At 35.8% G+C, this 26,783-nt stretch overlaps 2 protein-coding genes across 2 annotated transcripts in view; one reads left to right on the forward strand and one right to left on the reverse strand.

Annotated features, from left to right (window-relative positions):
* Positions 1–21,778, reverse strand: part of LOC107718414 (palladin-like) — an 81,315-nt gene extending 59,537 nt beyond the window's left edge. Inside the window, 2 exon segments of the mRNA XM_016525480.1 lie at positions 18,893–19,816; positions 21,579–21,778. Coding sequence (XP_016380966.1) covers positions 18,893–19,815 — 923 coding nt within the window. The 5' untranslated portion in view covers position 19,816; positions 21,579–21,778.
* A 2,275-nt stretch (positions 21,779–24,053) lies between these two features.
* LOC107718415 (anaphase-promoting complex subunit 4-like) overlaps positions 24,054–26,783 on the forward strand; it is a 10,352-nt gene continuing 7,622 nt past the window's right edge. The window contains exons 1-8 of the mRNA XM_016525481.1: positions 24,054–24,241; positions 24,522–24,638; positions 24,751–24,856; positions 25,908–26,040; positions 26,127–26,201; positions 26,330–26,356; positions 26,509–26,553; positions 26,644–26,728. Coding sequence (XP_016380967.1) covers positions 24,531–24,638; positions 24,751–24,856; positions 25,908–26,040; positions 26,127–26,201; positions 26,330–26,356; positions 26,509–26,553; positions 26,644–26,728 — 579 coding nt within the window. The 5' untranslated portion in view covers positions 24,054–24,241; positions 24,522–24,530. The remainder of the gene's footprint in view (positions 24,242–24,521; positions 24,639–24,750; positions 24,857–25,907; positions 26,041–26,126; positions 26,202–26,329; positions 26,357–26,508; positions 26,554–26,643; positions 26,729–26,783) is intronic.

Genomic DNA, 26,783 nt, shown 5'->3' on the forward strand with positions numbered 1-26,783 from the left:
CAGATCATTAAACCATTATGCTGCTCTTAGAATTTTGTCCGAGATCAGTATTGGGAGGTACCTTTGTGCACAAACACTAAGCATTCAGGCACAGCCATAATGCAGTAATGAAAAATGAAGTCACAATTATGAGCAATAAAGTCACATTTGCAAGACAAAAGTCATGTTGAGATACAAAGTTGCGTTTACGAGAGAATTCAAAATTGCGAGATATAGTCATACTGTAAGTTATGTTGCGCAATTACATTTTCTCTTCCTCAGAGGCAAAAACAGGCTTTCATTCCTAAGGGATGTTTTGACCGATTTAACTAACTTCTGGGAACAATTTTGTCCCCAAAGTACAGTTAAGTAAACACAAAGCTCTGTGTGAACCAAGTCACCAAAAGAACAAAGAGAACCAAACCTCTGTTGACTTCCATTAAGCTCTGGATCTTCTGTGCATCCACTCACAAAAAGTATGATATAATTATTGTCTTTACACTGCAAAGACAGCACAGAAACAGTATCTAGTGTGTCAAAGTGAATTGTTTCGTTTCTATCCATTTGCCATGTGATGTATTAAAAATGACAAAAAAGTTGACTTTGATAGTGTGACGATGCCTTACGAGCACAAAAAAATCTATTATATATATATTCAGAACGACAAATCACAGCACCTACAAATAAAACAATTGCAAATTATGATCTTCTTCTAGAGGTTTTCCAAAGGTCATCTTAGTATCATCTCAAGATGCTTTTCCAATCACCATGACAACCTTTATATTTCCCCAAAGAAAGAGTCTGGATGCACTAAGATGCTTAAACACTCTAACATTGCACTCTAAATAAACCGTTAATCTGACAAAGGAACCCAAATACAAGGATTAATGAGAACTATCATCTATTGAGTGAAGTCAATGATGGTGAAATACATACACAACGTTGAGAAAGACAAAGACTGCCTTCAAAGACCATCACTGAAGTTCAGATTAAATGGATGAAAGGTTTATCTGGATTTTGAGCTGGTAAAAAGTTTACTTTGTGTTTCTCTTTGAGTTTATATAGCAGAAACATTGTGTATTTTACAGTTTCCCTCCCAATTCTCTCGTCCTGTATTAATGTGTTGCACACACAGTTGGACCAAAACGTCATCCTTCATCCTGTACTGTGTGTTTTGGGGTTGAAATATTATGGACTTCATTTGTTTGTAAATCAAAAGCTGAAGAAAACTAGATCAACTGCAAAGACATTGTCACAAACTCTCACTGACATCTGCCTCAAACTCATTCATTTCATTTGGCTTTTGAAATAGCTAATGCTTCCAACTATCACAAATCAATGTATACCCAAAGGCACGAATGAGCTACAAAGTTGACATGCTCTCCATTTTACAGTACATAGTCAATGCACAAATTATACAGGTCCAAATCTGTTGGAGGTCTTCTAACGGCTGTTAAACAGACCCATTCAAGGACAGAGACACAACTGATGTCATCTCTCATGCAGGAAGCCTTTTCTGGCTTTGTTTTGACTCATTTGGCTTCTGGACATCTGTTGAACTGTATCTGTTAAATGGTTCAGAGCTTTCCAGAACATTCTCTAACAATAGCCTAATGTGTGCTTTTACATCGTGTTCACAAATATGTAACATAGGCTTGAGTCTTTCTCAGGCTCCGGAAGTTATTCACTATGAATGATTCGCACAGCTTTGTTTATTTGTACATGTGAGCTATAAAGTCACACTGCAAGATATCAAAGTCACACAGTGAGCTACACTGCAAAATATAAAGTCACACCGCAAGATCTAAAGTCACACTGAGAGATATAATGTCAAACTAAGATATATAACACCAAACAGTGAGATATAAAGTCACACTGCAAGATATGATGTCACACTTTAAGATAGTCACACTACGTAATATAAAGTCAGAATGAGAAGTATAATGTCACACTGCACGATATAAGGTCACTCTGTGAGAAATAAAGTCACACTGCAATATATAAGGTCACAATACGAGATATAAGGTCACACTGCAAGATATAAGTCACACTATGAGATATAAACTCACACTGCGATATATAAAGTCACTGCCGTATATACAGTCACACTGCGAGATACAAAGCCACACTGTGAGATATAAATCACACTGCAAGATATAAAGTCACACTGCGAGATATAGTCACACCGCAAGATTCAAAGTCACACTGCAAGATATAAAGTCATACTGTGAGATACACTGCAAGATATTTCACACTGCAAGATAGAGTCACACTACATAATATAAAGTCAGAATGAGAAGTATAATGTCACACTGCAAGATGTAAGGTCACTCTGAGAGATATAAAGTCACACTGCGATTTATTAAGGCATTGCAATACCAATAGTATAATGTCACAATGCAATATATAAGGTCATACTGCAAGATATAAGTCACACTATGAGATATAATCTCACTGTGTAATATAAACTCACACTGCGATATTTAAAGTCACTGCAGAATATAAAGTCACACTGCAGTATGGTCACACTGCAAGATTCGAAGTCACACTGTCTGAGAGATATAAAGTCACTGCAATATATAAGGTCGCACTGCGAGATATAAAGTCACACTGCGAGATATAAAGACATATTGCAAGATAGTCACACTGTGAGATACAAGTGACTTCTTTAAAATGTCAAGAGTAAATGTATGCCCAGTCATAGCGCTCTTCCCTATCTTTCCTATCTTCTCTTTTCTGTCTTCATTTACCCTGACGTCGTTCCAAACCTACATAACTTTCTTTCTGTGAACCACAATAGATGTTCTGAAGAACTGTTTTTGATGAAAGTCAATGGGGTCCAAAACAACACTGTGTGAACGAAAAACATTTTTTTTTAGATATATTCTTTTGTGATCAACATTCCTCATTATTGTATGAACTATGCCTTTAAATTCTCTGACAAATTGGGTTTAAAGCTTAGTTTCTGGCTTGTGTTGGACTTGTCTCTTAAACTGCTAAAACCATCAGTGATATTCACCAGCATTTGGAGCACTCCACATCTAAATCAACTTTATAATTAATGGCCTGTCTTCTAAAGATGCACTCAGGTTTATATTAGATCACACATGACATCATACTTTAAAAACAGCTCAGTTTCATGAATGAGCAACAGTACAATCATCTACAGTTACACTATTAAACATGACACCATTCAATGTGAAATGGAAAAATTTTCACATTGATAAAAGCCAAAATACATTCATCTTCATGTACACGCTCAATGACTTCAGCTGTCATAATCGGACCACTGCCGATACAGACTCTTTCAGTCTTTTCACGTGCAACTGTGGCCTACTTTTGACAGTAAGTTCCTGCACAGTGAGCGAAGGCATTATATAAGTGAATGATTCAGTTGACCCTGACCCCTGCCTCCCTCAATGCAGACATTTATAGAGTCGGTAATATCACAAGGCTCAGTTTAACAGGCGAAACCAAATGCTCAGAGACACAACTCCCTGAGACTGTGACATCATCAGCAGAACACCGGCGCCTCACCCCACAGAACCGAAGAGATGGATGGAGATGAGAAAGAGGATTAAAAGAGGAGAGACAGAGTGGAGGAATTATGAGCAGCGTGGAAAGAATTTTCTTAAGGGACAGTTAAAACAAGAAAGAGACAGATGGGGACGTGATAAGAGCGTGTGATAAAGAGAAAAATGAGGAAAGAAAGACGAATGAGTGCTGTGATATGCTACACAGATTTATATAAAGAGATTAAAGAGAGAGAAAGGTAGAGATGGAACGAGAGAGAGAGAGAGAAATGACCAGATGTGGAGTTGGACAGATGAAGAGGTCTGTGTCTTTTGACAGTTTAATAGACAGACTGTAATCCTGTCACAATCTCCAGGGTAACATATTCCGTTAAAATATTTCTGCATGACCTGGAGACATATAAATAAACTTTCATGAACTTTTTGATGATTTACTTGTATAACTATGGACATATAGTAAATATGTATATTATAGAAATAAAAAAAAGATGGAAATTAAATATTTATTAGTCAGAATTGAATCTTAATAATTATATGTATATTATAGAAACAATATAAGGATTTACTATACATATGTATATTATATTATATTATTCTGGCTAATAAATATTCATACACATATTATAGAAATAATGTACACATTTTAAAAAAAATAAATATAACATAAAACAACATACAGTAAATATTAAAAACCATGGTAATTAATCAGTATATTATCTATATTATCATATTTACATTAATATTCTGATAACTGCAATCCATGTAACTGTAGCCAAAGTGTATATATATATATATATATATATAAACAGTGTGTGCTTGTTGTCCTCTTAAATGAGCTCTCATACAATGAGTTTAAATATAAATGTAAAACATTATATGTAAAAAATGTTAAATTTTATGTTAAGTTGACACTGTAGTATATAGAAATTAAAATCTAGCTGTCAGTCCAATAAAACATTTGATTAATCGCATGATTTCCAACCAGTGTTTAGAAAGCAAATACAATTGTAAAATAGATTTTTTTTTTTACAAATGTATTTATCTTTAGAATTATTATTATTTAATTTTATATTTCTGAATTATTCATGAAGTGAAAAATTTCCCTGGAGCCTAATTAGACCTATTCCTCTAGTTTAAATGTGGTATCAACACCAATCACCAAATGGTCTGGTGAGACCTGACAGTGACATGCGTCTCAAATGCATGTCCCTTGATTTCAGATTTCATCAGGAGAGGATCTCTAATGCCATGAAGTGTTCTTGCATGTTAATAGTTGAAAACGTAAATAAAACAAAGCATCTTGAACCCCATAACACCTGTATTTACTGCTTACCACTTGTGATCGGATCACCGAGACAGATGTTAATACCAGGTTTAAGCAGGTCATTCATTCACAGACATGCACAGTGCACACACCCACGTACACTTGCGTGCATCCATATGCACACACAAACACGTACACACATATAATAAACCAGTCATAAACACAAACGCCTGCTTTTAACACCAATGAATCTGAATGCAAACATCAAAATACAATTACACCACAAACAATTTCAGATATGAGAGATACTGTATAAGCTACATAATTGATAGCAGGTTAAGGTTCAAAGGCTGTCAGTCTCTTGGCCCAAACTCAAGAATTCAGGCACATTCAGGCCTAACAGCCATATCAAGCCCTGCATCAGGGTACACCCCATGAATCCACCTGACATGCAAAGTGTGTGTGAACATCTTTATTCCATATATGGTATGGTCCACATGCCCTGAACATCGGCTAAGACAATGCTGAATATTTTTGGACGTCAATGTGCGTATGTCTGTGCTAGCAAACAGACTTTAGCATGCCAAAGTGACAGAGTCCTTGTTAACACCATCCTGTTCTTTACGTTGTCCGTGTGAGTGTGCGCTTGAGTAAGAAGTAAGCAAGTGTGTGAAGTTAGCTGACAAGTGTGTGCTGTTTCGCGCAGCTCTGTGAGTATGGAACCTCTGGTGGCTTTTCGGTCTTGTTATCGTGACCTATGACCTCTCCCCACGTCTTCGCCTCATTCACACCAGCAGCATTACGTTCCAGCTGTCTTTGGATAATGCTGTTTTATCAGGACTGTCCTCATGACATCATCGCTGTCATCATTATCATCATTATGCAGTATTCTGGCTGCAGTATTTACTCTTATCAGTTCTGCACACAAGCTGCTGGTTTTGCCTGTCAGCTTACAGAGCTTTAATTGCACTTCCTATCAGCAGGAAATTGTTCTCACAGGGGAAGGAAAGGGAGAGTAAAATGTCCACTTGATGATTAGTTAATGACGATTTACAGCAATAATTTGTATATTTTTATATTTGTTTAAAATAATATTATGAGAATGAAACTGCCATATAAACATGTTCTAAAACATTTCTATAAAATATTTATTACATATAAATAATAAAATAAAGAAAGAATAAGGCAAATAGTAAAGCATATAAAATAAATTATAACTAAACATTTATTAGTCAAACTATTGTATAAATATGTATATTATAGAAATAATATAGATATAGAAAATAAGTATACGCATTAGTCAAAATATAATAGAAATACATATATTTTATATATAAAGATATACAGTATTAATATAATTAGTGAGAATATAACATAAATATACATTTGCATATTATAGAAATAATATGAAAATTTTATATAATTATATATTACATTCTGACTAATAAATAGTCATGTATTATTCAGATTTCATGTATGTATATTATAGAAGGTACTAAATAAATATTTATGTTTATTAGTCAGAATAGAAGTAATATAAAGATAAATGTAATTATTAGTCAGGTTTAATATAAATATACATTTATATATAATATAAAGAAGGAATATAATTATTTATATTACATCCTGACTAATAAATATTTATATGTATTCTATTCAAAATATAATATTAATATGTATATTAAAGAAATAATATAAAGATAGAAAATAAATATACATATTTATTAGTCGGAATATAAGTATTTTATAGAAATAATATAAATATAGAATATAAATAGCATTATTAGCCAGAATATAATGTATTATTTATTATTAAATAAATATGAAATATTTACTTAGAATAAAGAGCCACATCTCAATAGTAGTCAATGGCCGTTAATTAGTATATCGTCTTTTTCGTGTATCTATAGTTAATGTGTATGCGCTTGCTATCCTCTCAAATGAGCTATCTAACAATGAGTGTTTGGGTTTGCATTTCTCTGTAATCAAGTGTTTCTTTTTCTTTTTATTGTTTCTTAGTCCCAGGTGGCTGCTATACACTGCACTGTCATCTTGGCATAAACAAAACACAACAGCACTTCATGGGAACACCGTTGCTAAGGGTTACATCATACAGTAATGCTAATCTCTCAATGTCTAAGTGCCCTGTTCCGAACACAGATACTGTTCTGAACTTCAGTCTATACCCGTTGCGTGCAGAATGGGGTAAAACGTCAGGCTAAAGATCATCATACACAAAAGACAGCTTAAGCTGTGTTTAAAATGTATGATTGGTTGGGACTGCACCAGCTGAAAGACTTCTAAACATTTACAAAGCATATCAACAAAGCAAGTTTATGTAAAAAATAAACATGCAGGGAAAAAACATAAAACAAGAAATTATATAAGAGAGAAGAAAGATCTCTGCAGATGCTAAATACGGCCAATAAGACTTTCGAAATAACAGATAATTAACCTTGTAGAAATAGTAGCAAAGTTTTTCAAATCCATATGAAACCAACAATGCAATTATACATGTCTAAGAATCTGACACATGTAGTTTAAACTAGATTTTTCCTTTTTTGTCATTGACCCTAAAATAAACCATTATTTGTAACTGTATGGAGGAAATGTGTGTGTCTTCAGCTCAGATCTAGATGTTAGTCTATGGCAAACATGTGTAATGTGGCAAATGACACCTTAACAGTAAAAATGTAAGCACATCACATGGTTCAAACACATCACAGGGTTATGACAAGGTCAATGCTAAGTTATAATCAGCTGGGATGTAGGCCAAAATTCAGCAAAAGTCAGCATTTCCATTATGGAGGCGTGTTGAGACTCCTCACTCAAAGCCCAGAGCTCATGATAGCGAATAATGCACATAAACATGCACAAAACAGATACAGGGTCAGAGGTCAGTACTAAAGGGGTTTGAGAGAAGATTTTTCATCACCTACTCATCTCTGATCCATATGTTTCTGATGTATCACACAAACACACTTGAGTCAGCCACTGCAGTTTTAGACTCATGTTTATGAGATGACATCATAATTACAAGCTACTGCGAAACAAACACGAGCAGGTATGAAACCTGAGAGAGAAGTTTTCCCACAGGTCAAACAGTGATACTGTGACTCTTTTAAAGTAGAATGATTCAAAAGTGGGGTTCTTTTGAAATAAGTCCCTTATGCTCATCAAGGCTGCATTTATTGGATCAAAACAAAACAAAAAATAGTAAAAACAATAAAATTGTGAAATATTTTTTGCAATTTAAAACAACGCTGAATTTTCAGCATCATTGCTCTAGTCTTCAGTGTCACATGATCCTTCAGAAATCACTCTAATATACTGGTCAAGATTATTATTATTATCAATGTTAAAAATAGTTGTACTGCTTTATGAACCATGATACATTTTTTCAGGATTCTTTGATGAATAGAAAAAATTCAAAAGAACAGCTATTATTGGAAATATATTTCTGTCATGACAACTCTCGGAGGGATTGGCATGGTAATGTACATGACAATGTCAATGTATTTGGTCTTGGTGGAATAGATCTGCTACGCTGCTGCTGCGGCAGTGCAAGTACCGAGACTCTTGGTGGAATAGATCTGCTACGCTGCTGCTGCTGCGGCAGAGCAAGTACCGAGACTTGCTACTGCCAATACATCCACAACATGCTGCTGTGAGCATGTAAGAAATATTGCTGCTGCAAATATAGCATACATGAAATAACCCCCATATAGCATTCATGAATCACCTCGTAGCATCTATACAGGTTTGATCTATACAGGTGGAGCTGGGGAAGTTGGAGTGTTTCTGAAGCAAGCTGCAACTGCTACAGCAAGCACTAATCATATATTTGAATGTTGAGCAGCGAGCTCATTGGCTACTGATACAGGAGAGAACCAATCAGCTGTGCCATGTGATAATGATGTCATTAGGTCAGATTGAGTTAGACCTATCGGACTGCGCCATCTAGAGTTTCATGCCAGAACTCTGTATATCTTTTGAAACATTATAAATAAAAACCACTCTTCATTGGTGTCTTTATGACCTCACACCATTTAACAATGATGAGTGTGTCTTTTAGCATTTTAGCATCAATTGCTGGTTGGTCTGTTAACGCCAAAGCAAAGCCTGCATGTTTGTTCAGTGTAGCACAATGACACACTTGTGGTTCTTCTAGCTGCCAACCAAAATGTTTCTGAGCAAGAATTCCTCACTCTCAACCTTCTTTCCCAAGCAATATTCTTCCTTACATATCCACACTTCTCCATCTCTCTCCACCCTTCACTCTTTTTCGGCCCCTCTTAAATTCCAGCACTAGTCGGAAAATGCTCTATTTGCGCTTCAGTCCTCTTGCGGTTCATTCCAAGAATGTTGGCACAGGGAAAAAACATCCTTATTCACTCTTGTGTTGGTCTCTTTCCTTCCCTCTCTCTCTCTAGCTTCTGCTTATGTCTCTTGCTCTGTGTGACAGAACATGCATCAATGATTCTTCACCTCCGGTATGTTCGGATGTACTTCCTTTTGAGGAATTTTCCAACTGTGGGCGATTAAGGCTGGACATTTCGTACAAATAAACACACCAATAATGCATTGCTATGATGTTCTGTCCCATTAGCATTTGAAGAAACAACGTAAGCAAAGAGAGTACCAGGTGTTCAAGATTTAACAACACAATCAAAAGGCTCTTCAAACACAGTAAACTACCATTCAAAAGTCTGGGATCAGTAAGATTTTATTTTAAGAAATTAATACTTTTATTCAGCAAGGATGCACTAAATTGAGCAAAAGTGGCAGTAAAGACATTTATAAATTATAATGTTACAAAATATTTCTATTTCGAATAAATGCTGCCCTTTGAGTTTTCTTTTAATCAAATAATCCTGAAAAAAATGTACCATGGTTTCCACAAAAATATAAAGCAGCACAACTGTTTTCAACATTGATAATAATAAGAAATGTTTCTTGAGCACCAAATCAGCATATTAGAATGATATCTGAAGGATCATGAAAACAAGAGTAATGGCTGCTGAAAATACAGCTTTGCCACCAAATGAATAAATTACATTTTAAAATATATTAAAAGTTGTTTTAAATTGTAGTATTATTTCAAAATATTACTGTTTTACTGTATTTTGATCACATAAATGCAGCCTTGGTGAGCATAAGTGGCTTATTTCAAAAACATTAAAAACTCTTACCGATCCCAAACATCCCTTAAAATCTTTTATAACAAGGGATTGATTCACTTTTGCTGAAAGTATGTATAAATAAATAAATAAATAATAAAACAACAACTATGTTTTCAGCTTAAATATCTTCTACTGTTAAAAGCATATAACAGCAAAAAGTGCTACAACTCCTCACATAAATGTTATGTGAATGAGCTAAAGGAAACCGAATAATATTGAGGTACTAGAAAAGATCACGAGATAAAATGTTGTTTCTGTTTAACAATTTATATTTAGAGCTTTCATATTCATTCACGATCTTTCTCTCGAGGATGGGATGAAATGCTGGCACGGAAACCTGAGCTTGTTATTGAGAGGGACTGCAAGGGGCATTTTTAGAAGTACGACTATGAGGGAGGATCTCCTGCTAAGATCTGGCAACCTCATCAAAGAACAAGCCCAAGGGAAACAAGTGATAAAATGTGAAAGAGCCATTAACCGGAGAAGTAATGAATACACACACATGCTCACACACTCATTGTGAAGCTGCTCCCATGGGTGAACGTAACTTCCACTTCACTTTGTTTCCAATTAGTTTTATTATAATGAGAACCTTGTCCTCCTGCCGTGTGTGTGTGTGTGTATGTTTGTGTGCAACTCATGGTGTTTGTTATATGCTGTATTTGTTTATCATTTCCACAACAATTTCCTGCAATAATGTTCTTAACAAAAAAATCAAGGTACAAACTAAGTGTGGAGTGTAAATATTCTCACAAACATGTGATATTTTATTTGCTAACATCAGATAAGCATGCCGTCATGTTGACAGTTGCCTTGGCTGATAACATTTATTTCTCAGAGACATCCCGTGACACATAAAGATATGCCTGGCAACATTTATGATCCATAACAAAATATAACGTTAAACAACAGTTTAGATAACAGGAATGACAAATGAAGCCATGCACACCATTGACAATAACCCAGATTCAAAAATAAACGTTATTACCAACACAGAAATTCGCAAGCATACTCAAACACCAAATTAGTTTTATGATAACAGAATAAACTGTATTTATAATCTTAAATTTTAAAATAGAAATTAATTGAACATGAATAAATTCGCTTAAACTCAAATATACATTTGTATGGTTTTTAGTTTGCAAGATATTTGATAGGCCCCTTTTAACCATCAGAGATCCATGAATTGGTGTTAATGATGTGTCTATTATTCTTCCCTCTTAAATGTGTTTTAGGAAGCTTTTTATTATAAAAGTAATTTGGTTTGTGCACATTTTTGAACAGAGATTTTTAGAAAACTTTTAGAAATTTTAGGAAAATTGCATCTCTGGGCTTTATAGGTTGCACCAAATTTCACCATATTAATAAGTATATACAACATTTCCAGCAAGCTCAAAGGCTGAAATTTGGATATGTTCATCACAGTACGATCCACTGTAACTCTACAGTTTCATGATTGTAGAATATTCATACACCTCACTGACCTACTGTAAATCACCTTAAAATGTATACTGAGATGCCTAAATCACAGTTACATTGACCTAAAAACTAACTAGACTAACTAACATAGACCTATAAACTAGAAGTTTAAAATTTGACTATGTTCATCTCAAAACAGCCCAGGCTACATTAGGGTACATTGAATATCATTTGGAGTAGTTTTTCTATAATTTACTGAATAGGCTGTTGTGTGTATTTAAGATTTTGGATAAATGGGTAAATGAAAAATTAGATGAAAATGAAGAATGGAGTATTACTATGATGAGAAATACTAAAGCGATTGTGTAACATCTCATATGACTGTGCTGCCCTAAAGACAATACTGAGGAACAGATGTGAAATTCTGTGGTGGCCACACACACACACACACACAAGACAAACAAAAGAATCACCTAAATGTCTATCTGCAAAGGTAAAGGCTTGATGACACATGTGCAGATTCACACCTGCACAAACACACATAAACAAACACATATGCTCTACTCTGAGAGATCCCTGGGCTTCATTCCTTAGAAGCATAAATCTATAGAGGCACCTTTATAAGCCTGGGCACTATTTACCTCTCTGCCAAAGCCAGTGTTTATCTAACACCTTGCCTCTCCACACCTGCAAATGATTGGGGCTAATGGTTTAAATGAAAGAATGTGAACGAGGAAGATAAACTCCTCTCTACCAGAGATGATGTCACCGGGTCAATATCCTGGTCAGGACTTTTCACTAAAAGACAAGTCGAGTAAGCAGTCAGCCATACTAACCTCCTGTGAAGGCCAATTCCACACAAACATCAGCCTTAAAGTAAAAAAAATCAAGTGTTTTCTGAAGGAAATTTTCAGATTAGGTCTATATTGTACTGTACATTGTTTATCCTTACTGTCACAAAAAAAAAAGCTTTGAGTTTGGATCAGTCAGTCAGTCACTCACGGACCACTCACATTTCACAGTAAAATATGAATGCTTAATGCACAACACTTAAGATGCATTAGCTCACCGATGCAAAATGTTGTCAGTCAACTCTGATGTACTCAGACTGGAGCTTGATACATGCTGATGATGTCATTTAAAGGTTCAGCAGATGCAAAAGAAAACTGACGCTGTTTTGTCACACACAATTTAATTCCAAAAGGGTGCGTGAGAATGTTTTCACACCCATTACTGTGAAAATGATCGGGAGCTACAAAAATAAATGAATTATGCACATAAAATTCACATTTGATGTCTACTGTATGTCAGCCAGAAGACTCTATATCGTAATTATTAAAGTAATATAATACAGTATGCTGTGTAAGTCCTATCAGATAAGTTCATGTTATATAGATTGAATATCCATCCAGTGTGATTCATTGCCATTTGCCCTTCAAGAAGCAAATCAAAAGTCAGAGGCAAGAATATGCATGTATCTGATGCAGACATGAGCTGCAATAGATACTCAGGGACTCAGTGTATAGTGTATAACCACTGTCTACTGTTTAAGATGGAAACTAGAGACACACTCTATTTACTCTGTCACAATTTCCATTTTTAAACAATACGTGTAAAAAGATCATACACTGTAAAATAAAAACTGTTACATTTACGGTAAAATACCGGCAGCTGTGGTTGCCAGAACTTCACCGTTAAAATATGGTAGAAACATTTTAGCTTAACTTAAATTCACAATAAAAAAACGTATTTCATTAACTGATGTAATATTAATAAACCAGCATATTGAAGTACTAATATCTGTTTTAAACCATTGAAATGCTGATAACCACCAAAAACAGGTGGTGATGAGAAAGTCACATGATGAATCAAAGCTCATCACAATCAGCTCTTCCTCATGCAGGGAATTCTGGGAGTGTCAATTTACAGTTTTTCACTGTTAACTATACAATGGCTTTTTCTTTTCCACTGCCAAAAACTGTAATTTTAACAGTATTTTACTGTAAAATTACGTTAAATGTAATTACAGTTATTCACTGTATATAGTATGGAAACTTACTGATAACCAATTAACAGGTTTTTATTGTAGCATTTTTACAGTCTTTTACTGTTAAAATCACAATCATTTTTTACAGTGTATGTTGTGAGATCATAGAGATGAACCTGACAAAAAGACTATCCTAACTCTATTATGTTATCTTTAACTCCTCATGGACAACTAAAAAATTATTTCCTAATAAGTGTTCTTATTTTGATGCCCAGTAAAGATATCCAGCATAGAACATCCCTAAAATAAGATCAAATGTATTAAAATTGCATATATATATCTCCAATTTAGCTTCTCAGGTAAACCCTAGGTTATGTAACACCTGTATGTATTCACTATAGTATTTATACCAAGGGTCTCTGTAGTGTCTACTATGAGGTGAAAGTTAATAAACTATATCTGGGGCCGTATGTATAAAGCCGCTCAAAGTAAAAGTTTAGTCCTAAGTGTGTCAAAATTCTAAGAATGACGTAATTTTACTCTTATTCCTAGACTTAAGAATAAGAGTGATTCATAAAGGTTCCTAAGTGTTAAAAGAGGTCTCAGCTCCTAAATTATTTAAGAGAGCTGGAGAGGTCTCCTAACCTAGTTAGGAGTAACAAGATGGTAGCACAGAGGAGGAAACAAACATTTTCCAGCGAAGATATGACATATTGGAGTTATATGATGATATGGAGTTGATAAAACGATACAAACTTGATTGTCAAGATCAAAAAGTATTTTTTTATTTTGTAACTGACAAAGTAAGAAATGTAATAATCTCTTCCACTCAACAAGTCAATGCTCTAACTGCAGAAATGTAGTAATTAAATTTTTTTGGCTGTAAAATTGGAAAAATGCAGCAATGCACCGGTGATGACACAGTAAGCAGGTTCTTACATATTGTGGCACTAACCCCACTTTCATGGAGTTGTTGGAGTCACTGATTGAACTCATGTTCACATCATTGCTCCAACTGTAAACGAGGAGACATACCAATAGAAAATGAAGCATCAGTAATTATTTGTGATAATTTTGCACAATGCATAGCATTAAAAAAAAAAATGAGTTTTATACATACGGGCCCTGGTCTTGCGCAATCTGACTCGAACCTGAGATGCAACACTCCCACCTAGAGGTCAGTCAATCTTAGATACATGGCAAGTCACATGCTATATCTCCATGTGGGGCTATTCTATGCGCTCTCTCTTTCCAACACCTACATATTCCCTAAGAAGGTGTAGAAAGGTGGAGAAAGTAAAGCCAAATGGAAAGTGTCAAGTCATGGCATGGATAGCATTCCAGAGCCTGGCTCCTCCATGCCGGCCAGAGGCCTATTTATATTGACAGGATGAGGCCCGGTTGCAGTGGCAGAGGGAGAAGGATGAGGCTTTGCATTTCCAGTGTGCAACCACCACGTCCGTGTAGTCTAAGTGTGTCTCCGTCCCCTTTCATTATGCAACCCCATGTGGGCAGAAATCCCCATTTACTGTTGCCCCTCTCCAGCTCAACGTCAAACCTACTGTTGCTGGGGTGGAAAACAGTGTGTGTTGTACAGATCAGAGCACACAGAACTCTGTGTTTATGCACTCAAACTCACAGAACATTAAACATCTGAAGCCAGGCTATAAACCTCAACATTTTCACTTGAAAATTTGACCCTGCTTTTTTGACCCTACTGGGCAAAATGATTGCTATACTTTTTCCTTCAGTTCATCTACATCATTTCTATAATAACAACTGATAAGAGCAGGCTAAACTTACTAATTTACATGCTGGTTCAGACTGGTTTATTGTGGTTAGAGTTGGATTAATGCTAGTCTAGCTAGTGAATGCATTTTACTATAGCAAAACTAAAACCTGTTTCATGCCACATGTCTTCAACGCATAATCTAATCAAATTATCTGTTTGCAACATAACACATTGCCTGTGTAAGCAACTTAAAAATATGGTGAAAATGCACAATAAACCCATTTATCATCAAAATCTTTTGCAATAGAGGATTTTAAGAAGCAACATACAAAATTGGAATGAATTCACACATTATTTCATTTACATTAGGCTCACAAGCAGCACTTTCAGTTTGGTACATTTTATTGAATTCAGATAAGCAGTGTATGACTACACTTGATCACATTCTGTATAGTTTAATTACTATTTGGATGTAAATGTAGTGCTTCTCCTTATGTAAATTAGATTTCAATTAGTCATCATTAATTTAGTTTTTAATTGAAATTTTTTTATTCAAATTAATTCAAGTGTGAAAATACTGTACAATGAAAATTCTGTTTGTTGCAGTTACAATAAATAGTGCTGCATACAGTATGTGATGCTAATACAACAATTACAACAAAAAACAGCTGGTCTATTCCGCATGGGTCTCTATACAGTATATTCCCTGCCACACAAAAATACATACCCAACTAACAAAAATGTTCTAAGAACATTCTGCTAACATGAAAATGACATTTCTGAATGTTCTCTTAACATTCAAAACATCCGGATTTTAAAATATATATATTTTTTCAATTCGCTTTTTTCTTGGTTATGCGAATGTTATAATTCCATTTGATCATTTTGCAAACATTATGGGGACATTACTTTTGAATGATCTCTCAACAATCTGAAACAAGGAGTATAATATAAAAAAATGTTAGACAAATGTCCAAGTAAGATGCTTCAAGAAAAACAAAGTCACATTAACAATGTATAAATTCATAAATTTTTGTTCTAATCTTTTGAGAACATTATTAAAAGCCAGATAACACTGAATGAACATTCTGTTAACATTACAGGAAGAACGTTTGTTCATAATTTTGAGAGAAGCTTGCCTTGAACCTTGAACATTAGCCAAAGATCTGAGATCATTCCCTGTTGGATGAGTATAATCATCATTATAATCACTGTATTTACACATTTACACTTGCATCCAAAAAAAACAACATCTTGGTTTCTATCCCATCCCATGCTTTTGTTCATTTCAGTTCTCACATTTTAAATGTATATCTAACTTTTTTTTTAATTTGGAGATTCTATTTAAAAAGCTGGTCAGCCGCTGCTCACTCCACAAGGCTTGTGTCAATATCTGTGTATTTCCACTGCTGAATATCCACTGGGATTGTTGACAGTGGAAACAACAACAACAACAGACTTACATGCGAGTAGAAACAACGTCAATAAGCATCACATTAAGGTAACCATCTGACTGATAGCAACTGGTTGTTCAAAGAATATTTCCTCAGTGTTATCAGTGGAGTAGAGAGATCAGCTCTAATGAAAATGACCTTTTAAAACCACTAAGGGAAGGTGTTGAGTTGCACTTTTAATTTTAATGAGAGGGATAGGGCTAGCAGATTAACAAAAGAGCTGGAGAGTTCACAGACCTCATCACTTCTTTGCAAGACATAATGAGCTCCAAGAAACCAGCAGTTACTGGAATGAAAGCATCTACTAAATGCAAGTAAACATCCCCACTCAAACAGCAGCAACATGATTCTTAAGGTGGGTAATGGGACCACACAGACATCTCTTTGATCTGTTTGTCACCACTAATTTCCACATTGGACACTATGCCCACACACACTGTGGAACATCCCTCTCAAGTAGCAGTTCACCATCAAGAATATCTCTGAAACATCTGTACACACATAACATGCTCTCTCAGATGATCTCCCCTGATTTCTTCTCAGTGCAACCATCTCAATAATGTGTGTGCTTTATAGGCAAACAATGATGAATTTCAACATTGCAATGCCAAAATGGAGAAAATATGGTAGATCTGATCTAGTATGATATTTAAGTTGTTTAGACCATCAACAAATAAATGGTAAGTTGCCTAGTGAGCTTAAATTTATAGAAAGTAGAGACATTGATAAGGTTATGTTCAGTGTCTGATTTATGGGGGGGGGTTGGAAGGGCTCTGATCCCACTAATTAACACTTGAACTCCCCAAAGGAAGTCAAAACAAAAGCTCTTATATGTATTGTTTTATTACATGTTTTGGATGGTAAATCTACAAAATATAAGTATTGTCATTGTCACTTTAGTTTTGTACAGCACAAACATATATAAAGATTTGCATTGCACAAGAACCTCAAACAATTACTGACAAAAATTCTATTTAAAAGTCGACTCTCCTGAAAGTCATTGAATAATTCATACACTCCCTTTGTGTTTGTGTTCCTCTGGAACATTTGCAGGAATCATTCTGAGGTTACACAGTACTGAGGAGTCACTTGCAGGAGGGACTGAGTTTGGCGCCGCACCAGCAAGACTGCAGCGGTATCACTAAAAATAGCATCTGTTTGTTTGTTAACCTTCCAGAGCTGGCAGGAAAAAATATCAAATTTCTGAATCACCAAGCAAAAGTGGCATCATAACTGTCTTGCTCACTGTCTAAGATCTCATTCACACAGTAAACAATGCAGTTTATTCTAATAGCAAGTAATCTATGCCAGGGGCAGACAGTTTCTCCCTTACACAGGCTTGATGAATAAAAAAGGACATGAAGTTCATCAAAATTTCCTAACGTTTTCCTCATATGACACAATTTAGTTCTATTTTATACCCAGTATGTTTTTGTCGGTGCAACAGAGCTGAGAATAGACAGAGAATGGCATTTTCAAGCCATAGATTCCCCTGAGAATTTTCCTTTTCTTTTTTTAAATTTTATTTCATTATTATAACGTTACTTCAAGAAATTTTCAAATGACATAACCACAACAAATTACCACAAACAAGAATTTTGAAACCACTTTGTACTTTAAAAAGTTCCTAACAAGTTGCTAATTGACATTATGACAGTCGGGTTCTGGTAGTAAAAATCCCATTCATATTGTCTAAGGGAGTTGATCTTGAACAATAACTTATAAACCTTCATACAGACCCACTGTAAGCTACAAGGTTGTTAACTGATGGTATATGCTTTTGTTGAAGGAATTCTTCAACAGTCAGAGAATCGCGACAAGCAACTTGCGCCAGAAGAATACTTTAGTGCCCACCCACTCCCATGAAGTACTAAAAATGACATAGGCTGTATCGAAAACGCCCTCCTATATCCTCATTCACTATTCCCTCCTCCAATAATACAGTCCACTGATTGCTGTGAATGCCTTCTGGTAGACACAGGAAATTCCGACATTTCTTCCCGATTTCCAAATACTTTTTTGCTCCAAATCAAAGATTGTAATGTTGTGATTCACCTTGTAGCTTGTTGGTTTGGTTCATGGCTTTTAACTCTTTCACAGACTTAAACAAAAAAAAAAAATACCCATGAAAAAAATTAATGAAAAAAACTTCTGGAACCAAGGCTGCTGTAAAAGTGGACAGGCACTGTTGCACTCTAAACTAGGCCACGCCTAAACTTCAATACTGATATTCCACAATGCCTGCTTTCATAGAAGCTATTAGGTACATTTAAGACAACAACACAACCCAATGCTAAGGGATACTGGCAATACCTGAGTAGCATAAACCAGGTTATCCTACCTGACTAGTGGAAGGGGGTTTCCAGTCACTCTGCATTCAAGGCGAATAGGGCTTCCTTCTGCCACTTCCTGGCTCTTCAGTTTCTGGGTGAAGCGTGGAGGAGCCATGGGTCCATCTAGACTTACCCCTCGGCCCTGATGCTCATCAGACCCAACATCAGCCAGTCCCTGGTGCATACTTTCCTGCTGGGGCTCAGATGAAGATGAAGAGGATGAAGGTGGCTGAGCCTGCTGCACGGCCAGCCGGTGGCTCCTTGGAGACAAGTAGCCACTGTCGGGCGAAGAGGAGTCTTCATCACCTTGCTGATCCACACGTGTGGAGCCTTTGAAGATGGAAGAGAGCTCCTCAATGAAGGTAGCAGCTCGGCTGCAGAACTCGGTAGCTGAAGTAGCTCGTTCATTGAGCTCTAGGCCTCCGTGGACCAGCCGGGGACGGTCCTGCTTATATACTGGTGTGATGGATTTTTGGCAGACAAACTTTTCGGGTGATTCAAGAGCAGTGCAGGGCTGGTTAGGCCTGCTGAGTGGCATGCTCTGATTGGATGTGACTTTACTTGATGTGGCGTCAGTTGACTGAGATGCTGAATCTGGGAGAGAGGGGTCTTTGGTTTCTGAGTAAAGGGGCAGGTGCTCTGTGGGAACGGGGGGTTCATCTTGGTCATTTGGGTCATCTGCGTCACTCATGGCCTCACGAGCCAGGTCCAGACTGAGGCTGATCTCGTCCCGGCTCAGGAAAGCAGAAAGTTCTGGAAAGTCCCCGTCCCCACTCTCTAGCTCAGCCATTGAGTCCAAGTAAACCTCGCCATCAAGAGGTGGCACTGAAAGCATGCCCCCATCCCCCTCCAAAGATACGCCCCCTGGAGGACACGCCTCTTTCATCAGCAGAGAGATGGGGAGTGTGTCATTCCAGCTCCCGTCCTGCATCCTGCAATACACAAATCACAAAAGAGAAAAGTGAGAAAAAATTGCAGACCATCTTATTTTAAATTTTTTTTAAAGATCAGGAATATCAGAATCATAGTCCTAAAGACAAGCAATTTCTGCAATTTAAGCCACATTCATTCACTTAAAATTTGAGATTGATCATGGACAGTTGTTGTATGATGACTCAGGCTGGCATACTTTGGGCACAGCTGTCCGGCATTAACAAAGGCTTGTCATGAGGCCCAACAAGGCATGAATGCCATTTAACACTCATGCTGACTTTATCTCTTTTATTCCCTTGTCTATCACCTACTCTTCACTGTCCCTGCATCAATCTATATCTATTTTTTCAGTGCCTTCACCCAGCACTGGAGTAATGGTTGCTGAAAATTCAGCTTTGGCACCACAGGAATAAATTACATTTTAAAACATATTAAAATAGAAAGCTGTTATTTTAAATTGTAATAATATTTCACAATATCATCATTTATGCTGTACATTTGATCAAATAAATAAAGCCTCGGTGAGCATAAGAGAGTTCTTGAATAAAAATAATGACATTACTTATTTATAAGTAGATATTTTTTATGTAAACATATAGGTCTAAATAAAACATTGTATATAAATATATAGCAGTATTTTGTGTATGATGGTAGGTTGTCTAGGTTTCAGGAAGGGTTTTAAGGTTGCTTTATGATTGAAAAATATTGCTTCATGACTTTTGAGAAAAACACATTTAAATCCAACAGTGAATGATGGTATCCTCAATAACCTGTGGAGAGGATCCTTCGCCATAATTCAGGGAAAGTGTTTGGTCTGACATACTGCACACTGGTGAAACATTAATATGAGACAGTGTCTACAGCATAGCGAAGCCCTTCAACCAACAGATCAGGTCTCTGAGAAAACACACCTCAGCGTGCAGAACTGGGAACTGGCTGGTGTGTGTGAACACTCCATTCACATGTCTGAGACACATTAATGTGACCCTGCTAACTTTATGACTACATTTCCACTGTAAACTTTATTTACACATGTATATTTATTATTTATGGCCTATTAATTGATGTCCTGCAGTGCTGTATTATAATCATGTCTCCAGGTTTTGTTATAGTTGACTTTGTTTACACAATGTTTATGTAAAGTGTCCAGGTATTGTATGTAAAGGTGTGCGGGCATGTGTGCATTTGAAGGGACGTGACAGTGTGACTTTCTCCCCATCATGGCGTCCTGAAGACCAGCTGTTGTTATTTTTAATCCTCAAGGGCTGCATTTCACAGCAGCAACCACCTCCCCACCAAGAGTAGTTTTTTTTTACACATAAGCGCACACACACGTTGCTTCTACATTATTCATGTGAAAATTATGGCATCTTTATTCTGTATTGATGAATTATAGATAGCGGAATATGAATATGATATGCCAAACAATTGTGAAAGCCAAGGCTGACAGACTGACATGCTTGATTTTCCATCTCTGACGCAAACAGTTGAATGCACTTTATCAGAATCATTTGTAAAAGTGTAGAAGTATTCATCTGATGGTGGATGAAACTGAATGAAGTAGTGAAGTAAATGTAAAGCTGAAACCATATATCTCCGATGACCATTCATTGAGAGTTCTGAATCTAATTATACAATTTACTTCAATTTATAGTTTTGTATAAGCAGAATGAAACAAGTCACATGTAATCTTCTACTTACAGACAAAAGCAAAAAGACAAAGACATTTCATATATATATTAAAAAAAAATAGCCATTTACCTTAAGTCAGTTTTTGCAAATGTCCGTCCCCGTCAGAAGGTTCCAGTTTTTCTGAACTTCTCTATGCCAGAAAATTAGAAAAGATGTGTTTCTTTCTTCATGGAGTTGTGGGTCTTTTCTCTGTCCTATGTTTCTTTTGTCTTGTTTTGCTGAGTGCTCTGAGGTGAGCGGGTTAGAGTAGCTGCAGAGTGGCCTGCTGTCCCATCTGTCTCGGACCCTTACCGCTTACTGAGCACCGCTAAATTTGGCCCCTAGCTCAGGTTACACAGCAAGAGAGAGAGACACGGTGAGTGAGAGAGAGAGAGAGAGAGAGAGCTCTGGGGTGTGTAGCATCAATGTGCCACTGCCCACACCACATCAAAGACACACATACATCTTTTTCATATCCACAAAGGCATGTAAATGCATTTTGCAGACACCCACTTGACTGTTTGGTTCAAAACAAGCCACCAAAGCACTTTCTGACAATACAAATCTACAGTATAGGGCACCTAATAAGCACTTACAATGCAGGTAAGCAAATAAACAATTGACTTTTAATTTATTTGCTTCACAATTTCTTTTACTTCTCATTATGTCTTTATTTTTGTCCGTTTATTTAAGAACTTAAAACTTACATAGTAAAATTTGTCCACGAAACGTAATATTCATAATGAATGTGCAGAGTCTCAATTCAGTCACAGTTTTGACTCTTGACTTTATGTTAGAACCCAAAAGTAGATTCATATTACCTAGTAAATTATTTCATAGTGCACAAATTTTATGTAAAGTACTGTTACATTTTAAGTATTATTCACCATTACGAATCCATTACGGACGTAGACATGACACTTTCAGAACCAATGTGTGTCAGTCACCAAAGATTCTTAATTTAACCTCATATCAATTGCTCACTCCCTAAATACACTGTTATCCCATTAAGACACCCTGCTATTAACAGAGTACTTAATATAGGAATGAGGACACAACAAGCTGTAACGTCCTGCCACAAAGTTTACAAGCTCAAAAGCTGCACAGGTAGACTATTAACACTTCTTACTGTCTATACTTGATGATATAGCAAGATAAGCAGCTTCATATTCTTTGGATTTGTGACACCCTGTCTGGATGACTAAGATGGAAATTTAAGTTGTTATTCACCGGTAATATTTCTGGAGCTGTTAACTGTTATATTGAGTCACTGAGTTCTCAAGAACTGCATGAGCCTGATTAGTCAATCAATCAACCACTTCATAGGATAGATAGATAGATAGATAGATAGATAGATATTGTCAACAAAACACATATGGATTAAGTACATTTCTGTAGTGTTTTTCACCAGTAATTTTGCCTGATAAATCTATCATTAATTATATGTGATGTGGGTAGAAAAGAAAAAGAAAGATTACTTGTAAACAGTATAATTTTTATAATGAGTCATCCCCAATCTGTAATTTTGTCAAATTACACAAAAAGTGTGAAAATATCATATCTAGCTCTGAAACTAGCCTTTGCAACACAAATGACCTGGCCATTATTATTATTCCTTAATGTTGGTCCTTCCACACCACCTTCACGTCCATCGCACATATTATTTGTATAGTAAATTATTTGTCATTCATAATTTGATATGTGCTGGAAGTGTCACTGTAGTGGAAATGTTAATGACAGAAAAATGACCGAATTGTCCTGTGATGCACTTATCCAGTGTTGGGGATTATTTGTAGATCAGTTAAATAAACTAGCTAGAAAGTGAAAAGTGTTTTGAGAAGTTATATAAAGACGGTTTATAAAACACAACTGGCCAAACATTGTAATGAAAGCACACATAATCTGTATCATTTACGGTAATAAAAAGCGTTATTGAAAATCTTTGTGCTTCTAAAAAATAATGATCTTTATACGAATTTTTTTATATTTATTTTGCTTTTAAACCAAACCGAAAACGTAAGCTAGTTGACAGGTTTCGTGATATTCACCCTTGCTATCTAATAGAAAAGTTCAAATGTTAAGAGATATAGGAAATGTTTCTGATCCAAGCTACCTGATGATGGCAGTAATGCACCGTTAAGTGCGGTTGTCAATAAAAAGTTCTCAAGAACTGCATGAGCCTGATTAGTCAATCAATCAACCACTTCATAGGATAGATAGATAGATAGATAGATACAATAATTTGGAATGGCATCATAATGAGTAAATAATAACAACATTTTAATCTTCCTGTGCTGTCTCAGATTGGCAGAATACCTGCTTTCAAATGTGTTACTGAACATTTTAGTATTCTGAAATCCTGAAAAAAGCCTAATGAAAATCATAAAAAAAAAAAAAATCATTAAAAAAAATAAATAAATAAAATAAAAGTTTCTGATCCAAGCTACCTGATGATGGCAGTAATGCACCGTTAAGTGCGGTTGTCAATAAAAGAAGAAGAAGAAGAAGAATTAGGAACGTCGTTTCGCGGTTTTAAAATATTTTTTGACCCATTCGATTTTCCGTAGTCATCATTTTAGTGGCGGTCAGAGTCATGTTTCATTGGTCGCTCTGCTATACTCTATCTTTGTGAACATGATTGTATTTTCAGTACAAATAAGAATATATTAAAGTTTTAAATCAGTTTCTGTATACGAATATAATTTAGAAGACGAGCTTGATTGCGGAGTTTATCGTTAGTCGTCGTTTATCTAGTAAGTGCGTGAAGTCTTCAAATCAGGCTAATGTTGTGCAGCATTGAAGGAACAGCAGTTACTATAGTTAACTTTTTGTTTGTTTGTTTTTTTGTCATAAACGACTGTAGTGTATGAAAAGTTTCAGTTTACTATGGATTAATCTGCGTTCATCATAACTGCTGTCACGCATGTCAAGCAGCAGATGACAGCAGTCTGTGATCCTAAACTGATCAATGCTCTGTAAAACTGTTACCAGTACTGATGGTGTCTGTACTAATAGACTTCTTTCCTTCTGCAGGGTTCAGCAATGCCTGTTTTTCGCCAGGTCGGGGAGAAACAGCTTCCCAACCCCATTCTGTACATGGCCTGGTCTCCTAACAGAGATCTGATCGCCCTGGCTAACACTGCAGGAGAGGTTTGGTCTTTTATAGATGTACACCTACCTGTCTTCAGTTAAACCAGACTCTCAATAGATCCTAGCCTGTAGGATTGTAATGGAGGTTCATTAGACTATTCTGTCATTACAGCTTCTCCTGCATCGGCTTGCCAATTTTCAGCGGGTGTGGAGTTTACTGCCCAATGAGAACACAGGAAAAGAGATCACATCACTGGCCTGGAGACCTGATGGGAAAGGTAAACTCAAATAATATTTCACTGCCTTTTTTTGTATCATTATAATTGGACATATCAGGGTTATTATAGTTAACAAAACCATAAAAACTTTACTTGGGAAAAAAAAAAGGCACTCCACTGGTTTAAGAGAGGTGTTTGAGACGGATATGGAAACATTGTAGTAAAATTAAAACAGTTTTAGTTTTAATTAAAAAAATATATATATCTTTTTAAGAATATTAATAAAAACGAATAAAATCTATTGATACTAGGGCTGCACGATTATGACAAAAATCATAATTGTCGATTATTCCTTTGAAATTGTAATTGCGATTATTAATTTACGATTAAATGAATGATGTTTACACCTTTGTTTGAAGCAACTGCATGCCATATTTTTATATGAAAATAAACAAAAAGCATCTTAAGCATGCAGAATAACATAAGTGGACTTTGAACGATTATGTAATTGTGGCATCCGTAATTGTAATTGCGATTAGAAATTCGATTAATTGTGCAGCCCTAATTGATACTAAAATAACATTGAGACATATCACTTCAGTCTTATTGAAGTGTACTTTACTTTTATTCATTCACTCATGAATACACCATTCATGTAATTTATTCATCTTATGGCCACTTTTTATATCATTTCTAATTTATAACATGCCCAGGTCCAAATTAACCAGATGTGTCCAAAATATAATTTTTTTTAAAATTGCCATTTAGTATTATAGATTAATTTTATTATTTATTTTTCTAAATGTACATAGAACTTTATATTATCTTGTGCTTGTTATCATTGTTCTTTTTGTTACTATTTTTACATAAATATTCTTGTATATATTTGTATATCTAACCTTTTATGATCGTCTTGTAGAACAAATTTCATCGTCAAACAAGTGCTGCTGCTGATTCATTGCAGATTTCACAACTAAAACCCTAGATTTAAAGCAATGTTTAATGTCTTATTGTTTACATTACATAACTAAAAACCTAAAATTAAATTTCAACCATATACTGAGGTATCTACCAAGCCACCATTGTCATGTTAAATGATTGCTGTCTGCAGTCCTGGCATTCAGTGTGGGAGACACAAAGCAAGTGGTGCTGTGTGATGCAGAGAAGGCAGAAATCCTCCACCTGTTCCCTGTTGAATACCCAGCATCCTGCATGCACTGGACGGAGGTGCACGGTGACAGCAGGTGTGAGTTTTTACATAGAGAGGATCCATTTTCTTTCTCTATTGATTACGTGGTTTCATTAATCTGGTTTATTTTTTCTTCTCTAGCACATTGTCCTCATTCAGCGAGTCTGAAGATGAGTCCAGTCGTTTTCTTCCAAAGTTACCCACTTTACCTAAGAGGTGAGATTCTGAACTTTTGTTTGTCTTCCAGATGGCTGAATGAGAAGTACTGGTCACTCTTTAGTTTTTATATTTTGTAATTGTTTTTATTACTTTTCCATTTTCCTTTGTGCTGTGTTTGTGTTCAGCTACAGCACCACATCAAAGATATTTAGGTAAGAGGACATTTTATGTGCTTAATATGCTGATTATTTGTCTTTTTCTTTGTCATACTCTTTATGATTGGTCATCTGCATGCGGCATGTGTCAGTGTGACTGTGTGTCCGCTCTGCTTAATTCTTATGTGTTATTTTTTTGTCTTTTGCAGTGAAGAGAAATCAGATGAAGTCACAAACCTTTTGGGGGAAGTGAGGTCAGTGTTTTATGCACTGATCTGCTTGGTTAAGATTGAGTGTTTTCTGATGTTGTATTGTGACTGATAATGTGTGATGTTTATTTGCAGGCTCAATATCCTGGTGGTGGGAGGACCATCTGGATTTGTGGAGCTGTATGCATATGGCCTGTATAAGATTGCTACGCTGAGTGGAGTAAGATATAACATTTTCATTAATAAAAATTAAGTAAATAAAGTAAAAAAAAAAA

Source organism: Sinocyclocheilus rhinocerous, unplaced genomic scaffold, assembly GCF_001515625.1.
Source record: "Sinocyclocheilus rhinocerous isolate Xijiao unplaced genomic scaffold, SAMN03320098_v1.1 scaffold453, whole genome shotgun sequence".
Classification (NCBI taxonomy): domain Eukaryota; kingdom Metazoa; phylum Chordata; class Actinopteri; order Cypriniformes; family Cyprinidae; genus Sinocyclocheilus; species Sinocyclocheilus rhinocerous.